This window comes from Phocoena sinus, chromosome 4 (assembly GCF_008692025.1).
Source record: "Phocoena sinus isolate mPhoSin1 chromosome 4, mPhoSin1.pri, whole genome shotgun sequence".
Classification (NCBI taxonomy): Eukaryota; Metazoa; Chordata; class Mammalia; order Artiodactyla; family Phocoenidae; genus Phocoena; species Phocoena sinus.
The window spans coordinates 79,148,512-79,166,524 of record NC_045766.1 but is presented as its reverse complement, the minus strand read 5'-3'; the positions used below and the strand labels follow the sequence as shown (position 1 = coordinate 79,166,524).

Below are 18,013 nucleotides of genomic sequence, written 5' to 3'. Positions count from 1 at the left end.
CTTAAGTCAAAAAAAAAAAAAAAAAAAAAGAAAGAAACACAAGTCAAATCAGGGGGTGAGCAGAGTGTGATTTATGTGCGATTTGAGGAAGCTCCCTCTGCTGTCCTACTGTTCCCTCCAGATGGTGTCACAAACCACACAGCAGCCCTCCCTCACCTAGTGCCAGCACTGCCTCAGTGTCAAGGAGAAAGGAAACTGCACTGGGCAGCCTGGGGGAGAGGGTAGAAAGGTGCCCCACAGTGGGAGGGGCTGACCCATCGACTCTGGTGGTAGATCGTCTACGAACCTCATGGGCTGGCTGTGTCTGTGCTGGTCTCAAGTTTTGTTTTAGCACCCAGAAGTACCCCTCCCTAGTCACGGTTATGCCGCTGCAGCAGTGGACCACCCATCTCATGTGTAGTGGACACTTTGGGAGAGTGCTTAGCTTACAAGGCCACCCTTACCTACACTCCCACCCCTCTACCCCCACCATCTTCACAGAGTGGGTGCCTGCTAGCCAAGTTGGACATTGTATCCCAGTCACCTCAGCCCCGGTAGAGTAACCCTCAGGTGAACACAGTGACAGAAACAAAGGGTCGGGTGAGGAAGATTTTAGGTCTCCCCTGACAATTTCCAACCAGCCTGCTACCTCTGTGTAGAATTCTGGAGCATTCCAGGGGTGAGCAGCCAACCCATGTTGGTCCAGTGGATCTCTTTTGCACCCGTAGAACCTGAGCGCACCTTGTCTGAGCCTGCACCTTTCTCAGTCTGCTTCTGGCACTGGGGCTTCTCTGTTGCCTTGGCATGGGATCCCCTTGGAAATTCTGTACTAAAGCATGTGCAACTTGGAAATATGAGGCACTTAAAATCCATGGAGCTACTCTTGCACAAAAGGGGCTGGAAGATGATGGATGACTACTTACCACTTTTGTCACCCAGATGGAGAGTTGAGAGACACATTTCATGAGGCTTTCCAGAAGGTCCCAGTGGGATAGAGTACCAGTTGCCTGCAGCAGAGGCCAACGTGGTAAGGCACAATTGTATTGGCTTTTCTTCCTTCCCTGTTTCAATTCCCCTGTCCTGCACCACTGGACTTACATTCCCAACAATCTAGGACTTTGTAACTAACTTTGCTTTCTGGAGAATCTAAGCTAAGGCAGGAGGGATACTTATTTATTTATTTATTTTGGTTTATTTTTTTTTGCGGTACGCGGGCCTCTCACTGTTGTGGCCTCTCCCGTTGCGGAGCACAGGCTCCGGACGCCCAGGCTCAGCGGCCATGGCTCACGGGACCAGCCGCTCCGCGGCATGTGGGATCTTCCCAGACCGGGGCACGAACCCGTGTCCCCTGCATCGGCAGGCGGACTCTCAACCACTGCGCCACCAGGGAAGCCCTGGGAGGGATACTTATATGGTAGAGATACAATGGTTTCCCATCTAAAATAAATGTGTAGAAGTAAAAAGGTGAGTCAATTTAGAGGAAAAAAAGAAAACGACAGGAGACATGATATATGAATATGGTAAATACAATACACTTGGTTTTGCCCCTGAACAGGGTGATCTTTGTAAAATGGTGATTCAATCTTTCCTCTCTCAACCTTAGAGCTGTTTCACTCTCCTCAAGCTGATGAAAGCCAGGCTGAGCTAAAACTGTACTACAGGGCAGGGTTGGGCTGGACCCCAGGGCTACTGCAAAGTTTTTGCATGTTGAGTACTCAGGGTCCAAGGTGCTAGGACAGCTTAGGTGCTGAGAAAACCCCTTTCCCACAGTGGACTCTCTGTTGCCAAAGAAACAAACCCATTTTTTGCGTTAACAAAAATTTTCAGGAAGTCATGTTTTTGGTTTTTCTAACAAGACTGGCTGCAACCCCAGCAGTGAAGAGTCACAAGAAGCTTTCTGACCTCTGTTTCAGGTCAGTTCCCCAGGGCACCCACCTGGCAACAAGCACCCTGATTTCTGCTAAGGAGTGTTGTTGCAGTGACTTTCAGCCTGACAGTGGAGCCCCTGTGACTCCTTTCTCAGCTTCATTCAAACCCATCTATATAGCCTGCACCCAGAATGGGGTGGCCAGACCTTGGCTTTAAGACCATGGTGCTCCCGAGTGGTGCCACAGTCTGCTAAAGCTGTGGGAAAAGCCACCAGTGTGAGAGCGGTCACCTCTTCTTTGTATGCTCTCACATTCTTTTTGGTTCTCTGAGATGGAAATCACCAGAATTATTAAAACGAGAAGTGGACATTCAGAGCTAACCCTGGTCTAAACAGAGGGCTCTTTCCCTATTGCCCACTGCCTCTCTCCCTCCTGCATTTGGCACTCTCCTCTCTGCCTGAAAACCTTGACTCTACCATAATTCCTACACCGCCTTTCCCCATCCTCTCTGCCCATCCAAACATCTTCCTTCCATAAAGGAGCATTCCAAATGTCACTTCCTCAATAAGCTCTCTTTGACTCTTCTAATCCCCATCTGTTCTTCCCCTTCTCTGAGCTCCTAAAGTCTGTACCACTCCTTTGTCACATCTAGCCAATTCCCCCCAATTTACTGAGTGCCTACTGTGTACCTAGAACTGTGTCAAGCACTGTGGATGCAAAGGTGAACAGAATGGGGGAGAGATAAGAGCAAGATGGACAGACCCTAAGAAAAAGAAACAAGCAATGGCAGGAAAAGACCAAGGCAACCAGCCAGATCTGAGGCTGCCGGGTGGTGAAAATGGCAACAAAATATTGGGAGGTATGAGTGGAAATAAGACATACCATGGCCAGGAATTATCTTTGTTATCTTTCAACATGAGCCCAGATCCTGATTGAAATAAAACATTCAGTTTCAAACTAAATGTAGAAATGGATCCAGAAAAAAGTAACAAGCAATAATAAAACAGATGTTAAACTGGGTAATTCAGAGAAAAGAGCGATCAAAGGAGAGCTGAGATATTTTTAAGACTGGCCAAGGGGTTTTGAGGTTCTTGATAACCTCAAACCTCTTGATCTTTCACTGCCTTGAGGTGTTCCTGTTTATTTGCCTTGAGCTTTTAATGGATGTAAATGCCCTTCACTTCTGTGGATAACCAAACTAGAGAAAATAATCTTAAATTAAAGCCGGTGATATTTTGGTTGTGTTTAAGGAAGTTTTATTTGTTTTTGTTTTTGTTTTTTTGTGATGAAACTGGAAAGTGCAAATTTCAGAGGAAGTTGCAGTGTTTTATTACTTGATCCTTTAAGAGAAGAGACAAACCCTGTATCCATCAGCGTTTGGGCTTCTCTGCCTGAGGGTAGGGGCCTGCCCTGGAATCCTGGCAGTTTGTGATTCTAGGATTCTGGGGATTGAGTTACCACAGACATTGGCTGCTATCCCCCTATCCACACTGTCCATTAGGGCTGCTGGCAAAGTTACAAAAGTCATACTTTTTTCAGTTTGTATTTCATTTTCCTTGTTCCCCAAGAAACAGTAAGGAGCCAACCATCTGGCAGTAGAAGAATACAGAGATGATTTTGGTGCTTTCATAATGGGACAGTGTAGCTGTCATGAAATCACACCTGAATAAATGAAAGCTGAAGAGACAAGTGAACAGCCCATTAAAGATTGAACAGTAGGGTGTTTACTGCTTAAACCCACTAAACTATTTAACCACCCCTTAGACAAAGTAACCACCTTCCTTTACTCTCCTCCTTCTTTCTTCTTCCCCTTCCTCCTCCCTTCTCCTCCCTCTCCTTCTCTTTCTTCTTTCTTGCATATTTTCCTGAAAAGTGAAATAGATAGCTGCCCTTTGTTTCTTAGTGACAAAGTAATCTAGGGGAAAAACAATCTTTAACAAAAGGTTATGGCCTCCATATTTCAAATAAAGGGGGGTAGGGGAGTAGTCTAATTCCATGCATAAAATTAAAGAGAATTTGCATGGCTTTAGTGGAAAGGGGGAATTTATCTCTCATCAACTCTTCCCAGAAAGGGCAACATTTAAAGTATACCTTGCACAGACACATTTAACTGCTATTTGAATACGAGAAGAAATCTGGCCATTTGCAGCCCACTTTATACAAGGACTGTCCCATGAAGAGCAGAATTTGATGGAGTGAAGGGCCTTAACAGCACCCTCACACTGACTCCCTCCCGATCCTGGAACTGATTTTGCTGGTGTCCACAGGGGGGAGGTTGAGGGACTCTCCAGTGGCTGTCACTACTAGGAAACCTGCCTAAACCGGCTTCCTCTGTGAAGTCTTGGTTTCACTCTCACTCTTTTTAGTTTCCCCACCCCAAACTTCAGTTCTCTCCAAAGAGCAGTTTTAGGAATGAATGCCAGAGACCAAGGATGGGGGAACTGACACCTCATCAGAGGGAGGAGGAGAGGGCTAAAATCTGAGAGCACCTAAATGTCCCCTGACTAGGTTTTTCTTTACCCATAGTCCCAAGGATTCTTCTAGAAACAAAAATGAGAGTGGATTCAGGTAGGTTAGCCTAGGCTGACCCTGATGGAGGGGTTGTGGAGCAGAGGCTGGGGGTGGGGGTAGGGATGGGGAGGGAGGGAGTGGGGGAGGATGGGAGAGGGGTGAAGTGTGGGAGGGGTGGGGAGGGTGGGGGAGGGTGGGGAGGGAGGGAGTTGGGGAGGGAGGGGTAGGGGGTAGGGGGTGGGGTGGGCACAGGCAGGGAACTTTAGCAAGGCTCCCCAGGTTTCTAGTTTATGGAGTAGTTCCTTTCCGTTTCCTGGAAGCTGTATTTTCACCCACCGAGAGCCAGTCTTGTGGGCAGTGAAGTTCCTTTACGATGAGCCTGTGGCCAGGAGCACCAAAGGTCCATTGCAAAGCGGGGAAGGGGAGTGTGGGGACTCGGCTGACCAGCTGAGCTTCCCTCCCTGTGGGAAATCCCAGCAGGACTGGGAGAAGCAGAGCAGTGGAGGCCATCTGGTAGAAAATGTACCAAAGAAGGTTTTAAAATCTACCTGGGTCTCCAGATCAAAGGCTGGGAAAAAACAACTTACAGAAGCAAGCTAGAGCACTCGGGGACATGGGGGAAGAGGGGCAGGCAGGAACATGGACTTCCCCCAGTTCTCTTTCTGTTCTGCTTAGGATAGAAGCCACTGCCAGCTTTTAAAACACCAATTTGTATCCACTTATCTCTCCACTCAGTGTTCCCATCCCCACCCTCTGCCATATTTGATTACTGCCTGCTTATTAGAATTACAGCGCGTATCTTAGACCTTTCTTTAAATGCTGCTTTTACACTGTCATAAAGCAGAGGCCTCTTTTGGAAGGAGCATGAAATATTTTAAAAATCAGATTCAGGAGCTTCAGAGCGTTAATGAACTCAGGGTTTAGTCTATCGTATCATTTCAAAGTTTGTGTAAATGGCAGTACAGAGAATGGAAGAAGTTCTGGACTGAGAGTTCAGAGACAGTGGACTCCAGGCCTACTTCCCTCTGCTTGTGTGACCCTAAGGAACTCTCTTCACTTCATTGGGCCTCAGTTTCCTCACTATAAAGTAACAGGTTGTGCAAATATCCCTTCTGACGCTAACATTTTGTGATTTAAACTTTGCTCTTATGTACATATGGATTCTATTTTTAAAAAGTACTTTGGGACTAGTGGCCAGAGAGCCTGTTGAAAAGCTGATCTTCAAGTTCTTTCCTAGCCTTCTTTAAAATCCTTCAAGCGGGGCTTCCCTGGTGGCGCAGTGGTTGAGAGTCTGCTTGCCGATGCAGGGGACACGGGTTCGTGCCCCGGTCCGGGAAGATCCCACATGCCGCGGAGCGGCTGGGCCCGTGAGCCATGACCACTGAGCCTGCGCGTCCGTAGCCTGTGCTCCGCAACGGGAGAGGCCACAACAGTGAGAGGCCCGTGTACCGCAAAAAAAAAAAAAAAAAAAAAAAAAATCCTTCAAGCGGATACCTGATTTCCATCGTGCAAAGCTGGTGCTCAATCTTATGGAAGATGTGTTTGGAAATGATTCAGTAAGACGGAAAGGAGAAAGCTTAAGACCGTGACCGCTCTCATAACCCGGTGACAGGCCCGACTGGAAAATAACTCACGCCTCAGGACTGAGGTGGTACCGAGCAACCGTGCATTACTGGGGAGGAAACGTCAACCTAAACTTGCATCTTTGGTTTTACTTTTACTATTTTTAAAAAATCTTTCCTTCTCTTGTGCACTAGCTGCTCCGGTTATTTCTGGGCTTCTGGAAATTTTAGTTTGTCTTTTAATTGTTCTTTAAAAATTAGCCCAGACATAATTTTCTCTAGATGCCTCTGTGAACGCTGTAAGCTGATAATGTCTCTCTCATATTTGCCCACCTTGCACCTTGCACATTCTCCTTTGTCACAGTGCTCGTGGCCTAATGGCCTGTCATTACACCCTATGAAGTCTCCTCTATTTGTGTGATTCTTGCCCTACCTCAGTAGCTGCATGGAGTGCCTAGCAAAGTGTCTAGCACATTTTATATGCCGTATTAGTCAGGGTTCTCCAGAGAAACAGGACCAATACATATATGGAAAGAGGGAAATATTGATTTTAAAGAATTAGCTCATGAGATTGTGGAGGTTGGCAAGTCCAAAATCTGCAGGAAAGGCCAGCAGGCTGCAGACACAGGTTAAGGGTTGAAGTAGCAGCTCCATCTGAAGACAGTCTGCTGGTAGAATTTCTTCTTCCTTGGGTGAGAGCAGTCTCTTTTCTATTAAGGCCTTCAACTGAATAGGTTAAGTGCCACTTACATGGAAGATAATCAGCTGGCTCCATGTCTACTGATTTTAATGTTAATCTCAGCTTAAAAATAGCTTCACAGAAACATCTAGAAAATGTTTGACCAAATATCTGGGTACTATTTCCTAGCCAACTTGATACATAAAATTAACCACCACAGATGCTCACTAAGTCTTCTGAAGTGAGTTCATGATACAGCATATGTATGTGAACAGCCGCTTTGGGCTTCCTATTTCTCCTGGACTAGCTCCCTTCTGTTTTCTTCTAAAAAGCCTCTACTTCATTTTTTACCCACTTTAAATCATTTTAACAGGTGTGTATTGTGGTCCTATTCTGTGGTCTGTTTTTCCTTTGAAACGTTTTGTTATTTTGTGTTTGCTGCAGAGTTCAAGGGGCCCTGTCTATTAACCATTTCCTGTTAGCTCTTTTTATTTTTAATTTTAGCTCTCATGACTTAATGAGGCATGGTGGCATGGTATTTACACAGTCAGGCCCATGAAGTGGCAAAGATTTGTTTAATCTCCTGTTTTTCAGTTATCTATGCTTCTGTTTTCCTTCTGTTGAACTAGCCTTGGCCATGGTATGGTTGGAGAGGAACTGAACATCACAGCCTCATATTTCTTGGTATCAACGTGAAAGGGAGTTTACCCTAGAGGCATTACCTTATCTGAACATGTGGATTCAATTATAGTAATGATACTATCACAAATGACACAGAGAAATGCTTACAATGTGAAGCTCAGTGGTTAAAAAAAAAAGATATAAAATTGTATATACAAAATGATCCAATTTTTTTTTAATGTGCATAAAATATTGTAAGTATTTAAAATCTGAATGCTGGAATGTGGTTTTTTTCCTGTGCTTTCTAAAATTTCTTTCTACATGTAAAAGAAAAATTCTTAATGTGAAAAATTTCCCCTTCTCTCTCTCCCTACTCCCAGCAAACCCTCCCATTAGCCTCCTGAGAGGTAATTATAATCATTACTAACAATGTGACATGTATTCTTTCAGTCATTTTACACACACACACACACACACACACACACACACACACACAGAGTTCCTTTTTCTTCCATAAATAGACCATGTATATTACTCACTCAAAAACTTGATTTTTTTACTTAACAAAATGTCTCCAAGCTCTTTCCTTGTGAGCCTGATTATTTACCCAAAGTCTATTGATTTAAATGTCTACCTTTTTGGAAAGGTAATTAAAATAATTCATAATTATGAATAATTTATTCATAATTATGCCCTAATTTAGGAAAAGGAAACTCATTCTCCACTCTAAACAGAGATTGAGGTTATTTCCAATTTTCTGCTATGAGAAACAATTGTGCAAAGAAATCCAGAAACATTTATCTTTGTGAACACATGAGAGTTTTTATTTATTTATTTAGTTAGTTTTGGCTGCGTTGGGTCTTTGTTGCTGCACGTGGGCTTTTCTCTAGTTGCGGCGAGTGGGGGCTACTCTTTGTTGTGGTGCGCAGGGCTTCTCACTGTGGTGGCTTCTCTTGTGAAGCACGGGCTCTAGGCACGTGGGCTTCAGTAGTTGCAGCACGCGGGCTCAGTAGTTGTGGCTCACGGGTGTAGTTGCTTCCTGGCGTGTGGGATCTTCCCGGACCAGGGCTCCAAGCCGTGTCCCCTGCATCGGGAGGTGGATTCTTAAGCACTGCAACACCAGGGAAGTCCCTGAGAGATGTGTTTTTTAAGAGAGATTTCTAAAAGTTTTCTCAACTTTTCTACTGGAAGTATGCATTATTTTTTTTATCATAAAAAAGGAACATTTTATTAAAAAACAAACAAATCAACAGGCTAAGATGAGATCACTCAGCTGGGTGCAGTCCATGAGAGCAGGTCTGTGCCAGGACCTAGCATCCACCTGGTACACAGTAGGTGTTTAATGCCTGTAGCGAGAAAGATAAGCACAGCAAATCAAAATTCTTGAGAAGTATATAGAATACTTGCATATGGTGATTCTAGTATTTTTCAGATGATATTTATTCAGACAAAAATACTTAGTTTTTCTTTGCTTTTCTTTGCTATCAGGATGAAAAAATTCTATTCTGCAACCAAACAAATGACAAGAGTTAAAATTAATTAAATTCTAACAACCAACCTAAGAGGTAGGTACTATTATTGTCCCATTTTATGCGTGAGGGGCCCAGACCATGACAAAGGCCGCGCACACACTAAACACCCTTTTCCGAGTTAGGGGCCACACGTTGTCCACTGCCTAGAGGAGCTGGACTGGAGGAAAGGCCGAGGCGTCAACCCGGGGTCACACGTGAGTCTCCAACAGTCTCTCAAAAGTGTGGGGGGTGGGGGGGGGTGGGGAGCGGAGCAGCGCCAATTCGCGGCGCCTGGTGCTCCCCAGCGCCCTCCGGAGCTGAGGGCGCCGGTGACGCGGGTCCCGCCACCCAGCTCCGGCGCAGAAGGCTCCGCGCCTCGCCCGAGCCGAGAGCTGCGCCTGGCACTCGTCCAGCTCCGTTGAACCTGGGCGCGGCCGCGGGCGCCGTGGCAGGGTCCGCCCTGGGCCTCCTCGCACCCAGACTTCCCCGCGCCCGGCCCCGCTCTGAGCCCGCGCGCCGTGCCCGCCTCGCGGCCACCAGGTACCCCTCCCCGCTGTCGGCTCCCACACCCGCGCTCCCAGCCTGCCGGCGACCAGTGCCGCCCGCTCCTCCTCCCCACCCTCCTCGCCCGCGTCCCCCGCGCTCTCCTCCTCCGCGGTGCCCCGGGGGCCACCCCCCACCCCTTGTCTGGACTGGACCTGTTCCCCACTCGCCTGCTCCCCACCGCCCCCCCCACCCCCCAAAATAGCAGAGGACTGCCGGGAAGCAGCTGCCCAGATCTCAGTTGTGAATTTATAGTTCGGGGATGAGCCTATAAACTGGATAAGTTAGAGGAGTTTAGAGAATATCAGCGTTCTGAGAGCGGGAGGCCAGAGCAGTACGGTGTCAAAGCTAAAGGAAATTTCCCCACGGAACGAGGTGGTCATCGCCCCTAGCCTCACTCAAAACTCATAAAAACACATTCGGGTGAAGCCAGAGGAATTACAGAAAAGAAGCTGAGGACTTTGGAAGAGGGTATAGAGGGCTAAAGATTGGTCTTCAGAAGCCAACTAAGCTTAGACTCTGAAGCACTCAGCGCAGAGACAGGAGCCTAGGCTACCTCGCTAGCTCCCCTCCTGCCCCGCAATCCAATTTACCGTGGGAAGGTTGAGATCCAGGATGGGTGGCTTGTCCACAATCACACACCTGATTCTGGGCAGAGCCAGGACTATCAGCCCAGAACGCCAGTTCCTAAGCATCATTTATAAACAATAAAATATATAAGTAGGGCTTCCGTGGTGGCGCAGTGGTTGAGAGTCCGCCTGCCGATGCAGGGGACACGGGTTCGTGCCCCGGTCCGGGAAGATCCCACATGCCGCGGAGCGGCTGGCCCCGTGAGCCATGGCCGCTGAGCCTGCGCGTCCGGAGCCTGTGCTCCGCAATGTGAGAGGCCACAGCAGTGAGAGGCCCGAGTACAGCAAAAAATAAATAAATAAAATAAAATGTCAGTAATGTTTTACAAATAGCCTTTGGGAACCCGTTAACTCAGCATGATCAGTAACTCAGTAATGGTCTGCTCAGTCTGTCATCATTTTTCTCAGGTGCTTGCCAGTCTGTATTTCCTGGCCCACAGCAGTGCAGCTGGAGGAGGACTCTTGGAAGCCCAAGGACTTGAACTTAACCCTGAGTAAATAGATTTTAGGGAAGAGGAGGAGAGGAAGGCATCTTGGATGGGGAAAGAACTTGAGCTGAGCTGGCCCACCAGCGTTTGCAAGCGTTCTCCTGGCCAGGGCAAGTAGAGTGGCTGATAGAGTGGGAGCAGACAGTGGAGGGCTTTGGAGGTGAACGCTACAGGCTATAGGGCACAATGGGGAACTGGAAACGCACCGACAGGGAAACCAGCACTTTACTGGGGATTAGATTCATGGAGAGAGTGTTAGCTGAGACCCCAGGACTCTAGAACTCAATCATTTAGAAGGAAAACAAAATTTAAATATTGCTGTTGAACGGAAGGTTGTGGGAGAAAGTACAGTCTTCTAGTTCAATTAACAGAAAAATCATTTTCCCTGGTTGTGTATGAATAATAAAAATACTGCTTACTATGTGCGAAGCACTGTTCTAGGTGCTTTATAAAAATTAATTCACTTATTCCTCATAACAAACCCACGAGGTTGTTACTGTTTTTGCCACCACTTTACAGGTATGGAGGGTGAAGCACAAAGAGATTGCTCAAGGTAAGCAGGTCTGTGCTGAGGCAAGGGCCCAGAATCAGAAGATTTGGGTCCCAGTGCCTCCATTTATTGCTTCTGTGAATTTACCCTCTCTGACCCTGCTTTCTGGGTTTTTTTTTTTTTTTTGGAATTTTATTAATTTTTTTATACAGCAGGTTCTTATTAGTCATCAGTTTTATACACATCAGTGTATACATGTCAATCCCAATCGCCCAATTCATCACACCACCACCACCACACCCCTGCTGCTTTCCCCGCTTGGTGTCCATGCGTTTGTTCTCTACATCTGTGTCTCTATTTCTGCCCTGCAAACTGGTTCATCTGTACCATTTTTCTAGGTTCCACATATATGCGTTAATATACGATATTTGTTTTTCTCTTTCTGACTTACTTCACTCTGTATGACAGTCTCTAGATCCATCCACGTCTCAACAAATGACCCAATTTCTTTCACTTTTATGGCTGAGTAATATTCCATTTTATATATGTGCCACATCTTCTTTATCCATTCGTCTGTCGATGGGCATTTAGGTTGCCTCCATGACCTGGCTATTGTAAATAGTGCTGTAATACCTGTGAAGTGCATACTGTAATCCGGGCCTACTTATGAGGCAGGATGTGCGGGTGCTTTGCAAACAGTGCATTGTGATACCAATGGAAAGTGTTAATATTTAAGTGAAGGAGGGATGCATTCCAAGGCCAAATTCAAACCAAAAGGAGAAAATGACAAGCTTGGTTTGACTTGCAGAATTTAATGGGCTTGCCACCCACGGAGAGGCAAAGATGGAATCGTAGTTAAATTGTGGGCTTTGGAGTCAGATGGATCTAAGTTGGAATGCCAGCCCTGCCATTAATTAGCTCTGTGACCTAAGTCACATAACATTTCTGATACTGCATGGCTGATTTACTCATCTGTAAAATGGGCCTATTCCACTCCCCATAGAGCAGTTGTGAGGATTAAATGAGATGTCCTTAATACTGTGCCTGCAAGGTGTGAGTACTCAGTAAAATGTAGATAGGGCTATTATTTTTTCTGTTTTTTTTTTTTCCTCCCCATCCTCTGTGTGTCTTTATATTCCCCCAGAGACAGCCTCACCATGAGCGGGGAACTGATCAAGAAGTATGTGGCAGCCATGGTGCTGAGTGCAGCTGGAGATGCCTTGGGGTACTTCAACGGGAAGTGGGAGTTCCTCCGGATTGGGGAAAAGATTCACAGGCAGCTGGCCCAGCTTGGCGGTTTGGATGCCATAGATGTGGAGAGGTGGAGAGTCAGTGATGACACGGTGATGCATCTGGCCACGGCAGACGCTCTCCTGGAAGCCGGCAAAGTCTCGGACTTGGCTCACCTGTATTCCATCCTTGCTAAGCATTACCAAGACTGCATGGGAGACATGAATGGCCGGGCACCAGGTGAGAGCAGCCAGTGGAGGTCCTGGGCAAGTGGAGAATAAACAGGCCCAAGGAAATCATTAAAAATGTTGAATGAGATTTAAATATCAAGGAGACATTAGTTTTACAGTTGTTTCAGAAATAGAAACAACCTGAATGTTCTGTAATTTATTTAATTATGGTGACACATCTGCAGCCATTTAAATTATGCAGATAACTATTTACCAATATGGAAAGATATTGTATATTAAGTAAAAAAAATTAGGTTACAAAACACTATCTTACGAACCCAATTTCTTTCTTTTTTTTTTTTAAACATCTTTATTGGAGTATAATTGCTTTACAATGGTGTGTTAGTTTCTGCTTTATAACAAAGTGAATCAGCTATACATATACATATATCCTCATATCTCTTCCCTCTTGCATCTCCCTCCCTCCCACCCTCCCTATCCCACCCCTCTGGGTGGTCACAAAGCACAGAGCTGATCTCCCTGTGCTATGTGGCTGCTTCCCACTAGCTATCTATTTTACATTTGGTAGTGTATATATGTCCATGCCACTCTCTCACTTTGTCCCAGCTTACCCTTCCCCCTCCCCATGTCCTCAAGTCCATTCTCTAGTAAGTCTGCGTCTTTATTCCCATCCTGCCCCTAGGTTCTTCATAACCTTTTTTTTTTTTTTAGATTCCATATATATGTGTTAGCATACGGTATTTGTTTTTCTCTTTCTGACTTCATTTTGTTATGACAGACTCTGGGTCCATCCATCTCACTATAAATAACTCAATTTCATTTCTGAACCCATTTTCATTAAAAGTATATATGTATATCTCTGTTGGGAGAGGTCTGGAAGAATATACACAAAGGTGTTAATCATTGTATGTGGGTGATATGGGTATTTATAGTTTCTTATTTTCGTTTTACTTATTTATAGCTTCTGAGTTTTCTTTAATAAAGAAATTTTTTTTCCTTTTAAAGAAGACTGGAAAAGGTCGTGTAGAGACCCCTTTTTCTGGTTCCAGGTTGCTCACAAGTGGTTCCCTGCTCACTTTGGGAACTTTTTACAGCCACTTGGGCCACCAGCTGATGTGAATCGCCTTTCCCCCAGCTCCTCCTGTATTAGTTAGCTTGACCTGCTGTAACAAAATAACCTCAGACCGGCTGGCTTAAACAACGGACATTTATTTTCTCACTGTTTTGGAAGCCAGAAGCCTGAGATCAAGGTGTCGGTTTCATTTCTTCTGAAGGAGACCTTTCTCTTTGGCTTGCAGACAGTTTCCTTCTAGCTGTGCCCTCTCACAGCACACATTCCTGGTGTCTCTTTGTGTCTCCAAATTTCCTCTGCTTATTAGGACACTGATCAGACTGAATTAGGGCCCACCCTAACATTCTCATTTTAACTTCATCACCTCTGCCCTATCTCCAAATACAGTCACATTCCGAAGTACTAGGGGTTAGGGCTTCAACATATGAATTTGGGGGAATACAATTCAGCCAATAACACCTCCTGATGAAAAGCTCCCTGCTCCATAAACCTAGGGGCGTCTAGTATAAGTACTCTGGTGTAAGGTAAGGCACAATGTTGCTTCTGGGATTTGGGTTTGGGGTTTGGAGTTTGGGGATATTCATCATCCTACTTTTTTCGCTTTCCCTTTCCATCAAGGAAAGCTGGAGATGGGGCTTGGTTCTCTCATCCTGCGGGGGCTTCGCTTTGGGGTACACTGACCCATGCCCTACCGGACTCTCCCCAGGAGGCGCCTCAATGCAGAACGCCATGCTGCTGGAGCCAGACAAAGCCGATGGCTGGAGGATTCCCTTTAACAGCCATGAGGGTGGCTGCGGGGCTGCCGTGCGGGCCATGTGCATCGGTCTCCGGTTCCCTCACCACAGCCAGCTGGACACCCTGATCCAGGTGAGCGTCGAGAGTGGCCGGATGACCCACCACCATCCCACAGGCTTCCTGGGAGCCCTTGTGTCTGCTCTTTTTACAGCTTATGCTGTGAACGGCAAGCCTCCCCAGCAGTGGGGAAAAGGACTGATGGAGGTGCTACCGGAAGCTAAAAAGTACATTGTCCAATCAGGCTACTTCGTGGAGCAGAATCTTCAACACTGGTAAGTTCGTAGGTGCACGCTCCTGCTAGAAGATGGTTGAACCTGTGTGTGCACATGCGTGCATGTGTATGCCTGAAACTCATAGATCATAGCAACCATCCTGGTTCTCACCATCCAGTTCTGTCGTCCACCGCATCCAGCTGCCTCCCCACCCACCTGCTAAGGATTTCAAGTACAGTCCCAGTGGTGGTGGCCACCAGGTCGCCAAGTGAAGACCTCAGGGAGTAAGGCAGCTACACTGCTTCCCTCATGTGTAGGGATCCTGTTCTCTATAGTTTTTGTGGCTGTTCTTATTTTTTTTTCTGGCCACACCACGTGGCATGCAGAATCTCAGTTCCCTGACCAGGGATTGAACCCATGCACCCTGCAGTGGAAGCACAGAGTCTTAACCACTGGACCACCAGGGAAGTCCCTATGGCTGTTCTTTATTGAGATGAACTTCCCTGTTTATTTCCTGGAACTTGTTTTTTCAGTGTTGTCTTGACACACAATACTGTGAAATCCTTGGCTAAAATTATCTAGAGATAGGTTTTTCCACCAGCTAATTAATAAGTGGTAAGGCCACATCTTCCCCTTTTCTTGAATTCATTTCACATTCCCTTTCTTAGAATAAAAAGGTCCAGGGCTTCCCTGGTGGTGCAGTGGTTGAGAGTCTGCCTGCCGATGCAGGGGACACGGGTTCGTGCCCCGGTCCGGGAAGATCCCACATGCCGCGGAGCGGCTGGGCCCGTGAGCCATGGCCGCTGAGCCTGTGCGTCCGGAGCCTGTGCTCCGCAATGGGAGAGACCACAACAGTGAGAGGCCCGCGTACTGAGGCTTTCTAATGAAATCACCCATGGTCTTGATGTTCCAAAGTTCTCTCTTAAAAAAAAATAGTAACCGTATAAGGGGATGATGTGTTAATTAGGTTGATGGTAGTGATCATTTCGTTATGTATATGTATATCAAATCATCATGTCATACAACCTTGAATATGTACAATTTTTGTTAAGAAAATAATATAAAGTAAATAATAAAATAAAATATATAATGACAGGCTAAATACATAAAGTTCACCCTTGAAAGTTGACACTTGCCATGATTCTCAACTCAGGAAAAACAAACCTTTATTTCTCACCTTTAACTTGCTGTATATCTTCTTTATGTAGCAACAGGTATCAATGCCTTATTGACATCATTCCTTAGCAAAAATGTATTGAATGAATGTCACTTAGAGCTCATTTTGATTTTTTTATATCATATGATTTTAGTACCAGAAGTTGAAGTCATCTTGGAGCTTTCCCTGCTCACGCATCTTCTGGTACCTTTCCTAATGGCTTTTGACTTTATTTTTTCAATTGACTGTAGATTTTTTTCCTTCCTACAGGTCTTACTTCCAAGACCAATGGAAAAAGTACCTAAAACTCAGAGGGATTTGGGATGGCAGATCAGCCCCTACCTTCCCCAAGCCTTTTGATGTGAAGGAGAGGGATCAGTTCTACACCTCCGTGAGCTACTCTGGCTGGGGCGGCAGCAGTGGACATGATGCCCCCATGATTGCCTACGATGCCATCCTGGCTGCAGGAGACTCCTGGGAGGAGCTTGCCCACCGAGCCTTTTTCCACGGTGGAGACAGTGATTCTACAGCTGCCATTGCTGGCTGTTGGTGGGGAGCGATGTATGGTTTTAAAGGAGTGAGTCCCTTCAACTATGAGAAGCTAGAATACAGAAACCGGCTGGAAGAGATAGCTAGGGCTTTGTATTCTCTTAGGTCAAAGGAAGATACGTAACTACCCTTTAGGGAGAAGTGACATTCATTTCTGGTGGTTTCTCCTCTTGTGTAGTCCCTTTTCTGCTCAGTTTCACTTTTTTCAAAGTCAAGAGTCTTAACCTTGTACTCAGGGAATTTTGAGATAACAGTCCCTTGGGTACCTGAAGGTCAGTCTTTCCAAACTTATTCTGTCCTCGCCCCCCACCCCAAATCTACCCCTCTTCCTATCCTGAGGAGTCTTTATCTCAGTTGATGGCATCAGCCTCTCCCAAATTAGAAATCTCATAGCCTCATATCGAGTCTTCATTTTTACCATCTGATCTTTCGCTAAGTTTTTTTCTGTTTGCTTTAGGGTGGGTTCCCCAAAGTGGACTCTGAGACAAGGATTTGAGTGCAAGTAGTTTATTTGGGGGGTGATTCCAGGAAGCACTGTTAGGAGAATGGGGAAGTGAGACAGGGAAGGGAGGGGAGCCAGGACAAGGTGCGTTAATGAGCATGTTACCAACGTGGGCAGTTGGGACTCGGTCCGTCTGGGTCCTCTGCGTAAGGCACTCAGAGTTGTCCCACCGACTTCTATCCGATGTTGGTGGAGGACCACTCCCAGGTGTGCTAACTCCCTGGTGCTTCCTGGCCTGCCTCTTGCGCTAGCCAAACGTGAGTGTCCTCAGGTAAAGTCTCAGAGATGTTTGCAGTGGCAAGCTGTATGGCGCATGGGAACAGTGAGGGGTATATGTGGGGTCCCAATAGCATCTGCTGGTTGGTTCTACCTCCTAAATATCCTTCAAATCTGTTATTCTTTTACCTTTTTGCACCAAGTATGTTTCAGCTGGATTTCTGCAATCCAAGCTACTCAAGTCTGAGGAGAGGCTGCTCCTAGCTGCGCCCTCTCATTTCCTGGGCATGGCACTTGACATGGTGCCAGTTTGTTGTTGCCTATTTGCTTGCCTTTATTCTCCTCTAGACAGAACCTAGCCTGGTGCCTGGGCACACAGGAGATACTCAATCAGTATATATTAAATGAATGTTGTTTATTAGCCTCCTATCTGGTGCCTCTAATTCCAGTACTGCCTTCCTCATCGCCCTCCAGAGTGATCTTTACAAAGAACAAATTAATCATGCCGCTCTTCTAATCATGTACAATGAATACTCACCCCCTTTCTTCATTCCTCGGCGCTCTTCCCTCTCCTCTTTCCCTTTCGAGCCCCAGCTCAGGTAGCATCTCCTAGATGAAACCTGCTCTGACCGTTCAGGCTCCTCACTACACCCACAGCCTTCTGTCTCTAGCCCTCTCACCACACTGATCCTGTTGTGTGGTGATTGTGTGTCTTCTGGGGACGATCTCAGGCTACTTGTGAGGGCTTGTGTCTTGTTCTTTTTGTGGCCTCCCCGTCTGGCCCATTAGAGAGACTCAGTATTTACTTTGGAAGTTCATCAATTTGTGTTGATGTGAATGCTTTCAACACGCAGTGTCTCATCTGCTTCGGACGCCCTCTGCTTCACGATCGTCAGGAGTGACCTGTGCCGGCCTGAAAGAGATATAGAGGGCTTGATGCTTTAACCAGGCCTGTGTGCTGACTTAAATGAGACAAAGCTCTCAACTCTGTATGTGAAGCAGGACTCCAGCAAAGGCATGAGGTTTATTATTCTTTTATACGTAAAGAAGAAAATTCCAAAGCTCTTTTTCTGGTTCAAAAAACTCTGATGTGAGCCGGGACGAAGTGAGAGAATGGCGTGGACTTATATATACTACCAAATGTAAAATAGATGGCTAGTGGGAAGCAGCCGCATAGCACAGGGAGATCAGCTCCGTGCTTTGTGACCA

At 46.2% G+C, this 18,013-nt stretch overlaps 1 protein-coding gene across 2 annotated transcripts; it reads left to right on the top strand.

The window, feature by feature from the left end:
• Positions 1 to 9,000: 9,000 nt before the first annotated feature.
• Positions 9,001 to 18,013, top strand: ADPRH (ADP-ribosylarginine hydrolase). Of its 2 annotated transcripts, XM_032631682.1 has the most exons (5): positions 9,015 to 9,271; positions 10,911 to 10,944; positions 12,026 to 12,351; positions 14,081 to 14,441; positions 15,808 to 18,013. In XM_032631682.1, the coding sequence occupies exons 2-5, from the start codon at positions 10,913 to 10,915 to the stop codon at positions 16,208 to 16,210; spliced, it is 1,122 nt and encodes a 373-aa protein (XP_032487573.1). In that variant the 5' UTR covers positions 9,015 to 9,271; positions 10,911 to 10,912; the 3' UTR covers positions 16,211 to 18,013. The 2 variants fall into 2 exon arrangements, with proteins under 2 accessions (XP_032487574.1, XP_032487573.1); XM_032631683.1 differs by lacking the exon at positions 10,911 to 10,944 and having other exon boundaries at positions 9,001 to 9,271.

Coding starts and splice junctions, on each gene's coding strand:
- ADPRH (XM_032631682.1), top strand. CDS start 10,913: ATGGAGGGTGAAGCACAAAGAGATTGCTCAAG. Junction 10,945..12,025: donor GCACAAAGAGATTGCTCAAG/GTAAGCAGGTCT, acceptor ATATTCCCCCAG/AGACAGCCTCACCATGAGCG. Junction 14,442..15,807: donor GAGCAGAATCTTCAACACTG/GTAAGTTCGTAG, acceptor TCCTTCCTACAG/GTCTTACTTCCAAGACCAAT.